General features: G+C 47.7%; 1 protein-coding gene across 1 annotated transcript in view; it reads right to left on the bottom strand.

Annotated features, from left to right (window-relative positions):
• The window catches only part of Itgad (integrin subunit alpha D), a 28,781-nt gene that overhangs the window by 6,548 nt on the left and 16,633 nt on the right, over window positions 1-5,600 (bottom strand). Inside the window, exons 17-20 of the mRNA XM_005351944.1 lie at window positions 5,144-5,298; window positions 4,748-4,876; window positions 3,864-3,937; window positions 3,562-3,703 (exon numbers count right to left, since the gene is read on the bottom strand). Coding sequence (XP_005352001.1) covers window positions 3,562-3,703; window positions 3,864-3,937; window positions 4,748-4,876; window positions 5,144-5,298 — 500 coding nt within the window. The remainder of the gene's footprint in view (window positions 1-3,561; window positions 3,704-3,863; window positions 3,938-4,747; window positions 4,877-5,143; window positions 5,299-5,600) is intronic.

The raw sequence follows: 5,600 nt of genomic DNA, 5'->3' as shown, positions 1-5,600 counted from the left end.
TGTGTGTGTGTGTGTGTGTGTGTGTGTGTGTGTGTGTGTGTGTGTGTGACATCAGGGGCCACTTGGCAGAAGCCTGTTCTCTCCTTCCATCTTGTCAGTCTTGGGGATTGAGCTCTGGCCATCAGTCTTGGTGTCAAGCATCCTTAACCACTTTTCTCGGGCTGGGGATGTTCTGTAGCTGTGTTAGGCTTGATTCCTAGAACCTCATGAACTGGGCATGGTGGCACATGCCTGTAACACTTAAATTCAGGAGTTCAAGGCCAGCCTGTAACCATGACGCTTTGTCATTACTGAGTTTGGTCTTCATACAAGGTCTGATTTGGATCAGACTTTGCTCGAGCTGGCCATGGCATCACCTCAGGGGTGGCAGGAAACGCCAAGTGGCTGTAGGCGGGTAGGCAGTGACCCTTGGTGTACAAGCCTGAGGGACGGTATGGACTTGGGGAGGAGGGAAAAGAGCAAAGGCCTGCTATCTATGGGTAGGTGGAAAGATATACACACTCGGGCATTAGGATATGAGGAAGTATTTCTTAGACAAGATTCATGCACAAAAAATACTAAGACTAGAGGAAAAGATTGATAACTCAATTGGATTGAATTAAGACATTTTTATAGAGCTGGAAGACACAACACAGAGACTGAAAGGGCAGCATATCGCTCGACAGGACCATCGGAGTATGTAAAGAGTTCTTGCAAATCAACATTTGAGGCTGGGTCTCCCTAGGCTGTCCTTAATGGCCTAGAACTCACTATGTGTACCAGGCTAGCCTAAAAATCACAGAGATCCTCCTGCCTCTGCACCACACAAGAGTTTTGGTATTAAAGGTTTATACCGCCACATCCAGAGTTATTTATTTATTTATTTAGGTCTCTTTTTCTGCTGATTTCTTTTCCTGTCTTTTGGGGTTTTTGAGACAGGGCTTTTCTGTGTAGCTTTGGTTGTCCTGGAAACTCACTGTGTAGACCAGGCTGGCCTCAAACTCACCTGTCTCTGCCTCTTGAGTGCTGGGATTAAAGGTGTGTGCCACTACGCTGGCCAATTTTTAAAATACAAGCAAGAACAGAAGAAAATATGTAGATAGACACATCCTCCCCCCAAAAAAGACCCAAAGGACCACAAAATGTATGTAAAGTTGCACAATTTCTCTAGAATATTCCAAACAAAAACTGCAAGGAAATATGTGACCATACTGATAGCTAAGAAGTCTAATAGTGTCAAGAGCTGACAGACAGACAGACACAGGGACCCTCACATGCTACTCACAGAAGTGCAAATAGGCAACAAAAAAAAATACACTTCTGAAAATGTTCAATCTATAGAATTCCTGTGTGGTATAAATCTCCCAAAACGTTATGCATCATGCAGATAGCAGCTCAAGAACAGTCATGGCTCAAATCAGGAAAGCAACCATTAGAAGCAGAGGACAGACTGTGACAACCATGTAGAGCTCTCTCATGCAGTGAAACCATTGTGCTGTTATGTTGTGCTAGGGTTTGAATGTGGAATTTGCCACAGGCTCATCTATCTGTATACTTTGTCCCCCTCGGTGGTGGTGCTGTTTTCTGGGGTGGGGGGAGATTGTAGAACGTTGGGGATGCACAGCCTCACCGGATGGTGCAGGCTACTCTGAATGGCCCTGGAGACATATAGAAGCCTGCTTGAGGCCTGTTTATTCTTTGCTGATAAGGTATAGTCAACCCCCTTATGCTACAGAGGCCATGCTGCAGCTGCTGTGTCTCCATCACCTTCTGTGATGGTTGCTAATCTAGTTATCAACATGACTATATCTGGAATCAATTAACTAATTTGATTATTTGAGGTGGGAAGACCCACCCTAAATCTGGGCCACATCTTTGGTGGCAGTCCACAGAAAAGGACATTAAAGAAGGAATCTCTGTTCTCTGCTCTCACTGTAGTGCAAGCAGGTCCTGAGAACTTAGCATGACTGACACCATGTTAGAGGCAACATCCTGACCTTAATACCCAGCACATAGGCTCCAACCCTTGCCAAATGAGAACAAAACCTAATCCATAGTTCCAGGGCCCAGAAAAGTCCCTAAAGTGCTAACCTTGCTCTATGTCTCCCGTAGTTTTGCTTTTTTGCTGACTGCTCCTGCTAACCAATGCGTATCAACCAGGTGTGGTTTTTGTTCATAAAAGACAAAAAGTGGTGTTGCTCAAGGCTGCGTAATTTGGGAAAGTTCCCCGTGCAGCTGCCAGTCGGCAATACAACTTGACTTTAAGGGTGTCTGTGTGTTCTCCGGTAGAATTACCTCACAACACAAGCTGACAAGTTCATCTATCTTGTGGCTATGGAGTATTAAATCCATCTTTTTCAGGATTCGAACACAGACTGAAGCCCAGCGACTCTCTGAGGGCCCCCCAGGGCTCCAGCATCGGATTGAGAGCGCTGAGACATCAGCTTCATGACTGACAGCTACCAGTCCTGAGTGCAGCTACTGCTGCAGCCTTCCTGGCCTGAGTCAGCCCTTGCTGGACTGCCCAGACAGCATCCTATAAGCCAGCCCTGTCCATCTCCTCTTAATAGATACTCATTGTATCAGTTCCATTCCTTTAAAGAACCCTGACTAACACGCCCTCTAAAGTGTGCACCTCCCCTTTTAGTAGATACTCACTCCATCAGTTCTATTTAACACACCTTCTAAACTGGGAGCCAAATACACCTTGTCCTCTTTTAGGGTGTTGCTGGCAGATATTTGGTCACAATGGTGCAGCTGCCACAGTCACACGCAGCAGCACGGAGGACCTCACAAACAGCACTGAAGGAGGAGGTCAAGACACAGAAGAGCACATACCACACGCTTCCATTCGTATAGAGTCCAAGCCCCAGTGAACCTGAACCTTGTAATTTAGGGACACACCCATGGATGGCAACCCTACAAATTCCTGGAAACGACTCTCATGAAGTTAAAAATCTGGTCATCATGGGAAAGAGAACGGGGTTGTGACAGGGAAAGACAGAGAGCAGGCGGCTTTAAGGATGCTAGCAGTTTTTTACTTCTGACTAGGCATGATTTTATGAATATTTGCTCAATATTATTTATTGACACATGGGTTTAATATACTTTATCTGTGGTGACCTATAATATCTAGATACATACATGGTAGAAGGATTGCAAAACTGGAAGTTATAGGGCTGGTATTTGAAAATGGCTCTTGTTTGAAAATGGCTTGAGGATCCCAAGATTTTGTGTGTGACATTTAATCCCCTTTGTGAGATATTAAGGAAGGAGAAACTTGCCCGGACTGTGGCGTTTAGAAGCGGGGCCTTTGGGAAGTGATTAAAATTCAATAAGGTCGTTAACGGGGGACCCCAGGATCGAAGAGGACACATACACCCATCTTTGCTACACTGTTCCTTGAACTGCCTTGAGACTCTGTCAGCGAGGCCACCACCAGGTGCACCCCTTAAGTCTGCACTCCCAGAATCATGAGCCAAATTACTATCATTTCTTTATGGTTCATTCAGCCTGTAGTACTTTGGTATCAGAGATAGATAAGGCTCTAGCTATCTAGTAGAGTCCAAGGGACCTGCTTACCTGTATTTCCATTATCCGACGATAAGATAGCCCTGCTGGGTAGTAGAATTTGATTACCGTTCCATAGCTGTCCTCACCCTCATTCCACACAGTTACTGTCACGGTGAGCTCCGGGGAGCTTCCCACCACCAACATCTGCAGGCTGAGGAGGGAAGGGCAAGCCTGAAGGAAGGGCTCCATTGCGGAGATAGTGGGAACTCATGAACCTTGAGCTGATGGTATTCCAACAGAATTCATTTTTTTTAGACAGTCAAAGGGGGTGGTCACAAGTGGTTCATCATCTGGAAGGAGACAGCACTCACCCTGAGAAGTTAAAGCTGATGCCCAGGTCCCCTTCACACAGGAGTTCTTGCTTACAGTTCTTCTCAAATGGGAGCTGCAACAAAAACGGCTTGCTCCTTTCTCTTCCATGTCTGACTCAGTGTCTAACCCCCTCTCTGGACTGTGAGTAAACCTCTGCCCCCCGTACTCTCATAGACACTAGCAAGGAATGGGCCTCGGGCTGAAGGGGGCTGTGAAGGAGTGATAACATGAGGTCTTGGCTTCAGCACAACGAAGTCTAGCTGGATCAAGTCCAGCCCGCGCCGCAGCAGCTATCCAGCAAACGTTACTAGATGTTAGAAATAGGGCAGGAGTTTTCAACTGGGTGGAAGTTTGGGGAAGTAAAAACTACAGGTGATTAGATATGGCTCCAATGCACAAGAAACGTGTGACCCAAGAGCAATGCAGATGGGGTGTCTCAGTTTCCAGGTGTACCGCTTGGAAATGGACAATCGTAGCAGACTTAGGAACCAGAGGAAAAGTGGGAGCTGGGAGCTGCAGGTGTGGCCAGAGATGATGAGGTGTGGGAGGCACCGGTGTGGTCAAAGGAGATGAGGTGTGGGAGGCACCGGTGTGGTCAGAGCAGATGAAGCGGGCTCTTTCTTTGGACAGAGAGAAGGGAACGCTTTTCAAATGGGAATTACTGCAGACCGAGGTTCCGAGGTAAGGATGAGAGAAGAGGAAAGCGTGTAGAATGTGCTGGGCATGCACGAGGGTACCAGCTAGGCCAGGCCTAAGAAGCTGGAGGGGGGCATCCTTGGGTGTGTCGTCCCTGGTGGGCAGCTGGGATCCATTGTGGGTTCTTAAGCACAGAGCGACACAATGAAGCCACCCTGTCCCTGGACTCCACTGGACAAATACTCACAGATGCTGTCACATGGTCTTGAGAGCCCACTGCCAGCACAGGACAAAGCTTTCCGGATGAAGCAGAGTCTCCCACCAGGGAAAAGTCGAGGCGCAGGATGATAGGGCTCACCACGTCCTCCACGCAGTCCTGGGAAAGAAGGAACTTTGAAGAGCCACTGTCCTTCCTCCTTTCCTTCACTGGGCTCCTCCTCTACATCCAGACAGACAGTGCCTCACCCAGGCTAAGGGGCCAGGCTCACTCCCGGCCCTTCTCCTCTCTGGTCTCAATGTCTTCTCTCTGCCCACTTCACATAGTAGAGACCAGAGACCTGACAAACCAGTCTTGGCTCTTTCCCCTTCCCCAAACCCTCCTTTACCCACTCTCCTTCCCCAAACCTTTTCCCCAAATTCTCACAGGCAAAAGAAGCTTTATCACTTCACAGTGAACGCCAAGCCCCAGAGTCTTTCTTCGAGACAAAGTCCAGTTCTTGGTTTCATCAAAAACAGCACGAGGAATCAGACGGCCCGGGTCCAAGGCCAAATCATACCTGACAGAGCTTTGGACGTCACCTGATGTGAAAAGGAAGATGAGAAGTGCAAAAAGCAGAGAACCTGGAATCCCTGCTTCCATTTAGCTGTTTAAGCTTGAGGAGCACTGCCCATGACTGCAACACCTTTGGGGATACACATGGAGACAAGGATGGATGGATGGATGGATGGATGGATGGATGGATGGATGGATGGATGATGGATGGATGGATGGATGGATGGTGGATGGATGGATGATGGATGGATGGTGGATGGATGGATGGATGGATGATGAATGGATGAATGATGATGGATGGATGATGGATGGATGGATGGATGGATGG

The sequence above is a fragment of the Microtus ochrogaster genome, chromosome 8 (assembly GCF_000317375.1).
Source record: "Microtus ochrogaster isolate Prairie Vole_2 chromosome 8, MicOch1.0, whole genome shotgun sequence".
Taxonomy (NCBI): Eukaryota; Metazoa; Chordata; class Mammalia; order Rodentia; family Cricetidae; genus Microtus; species Microtus ochrogaster.
This window is presented reverse-complemented; position numbering and strand designations above follow the sequence as displayed.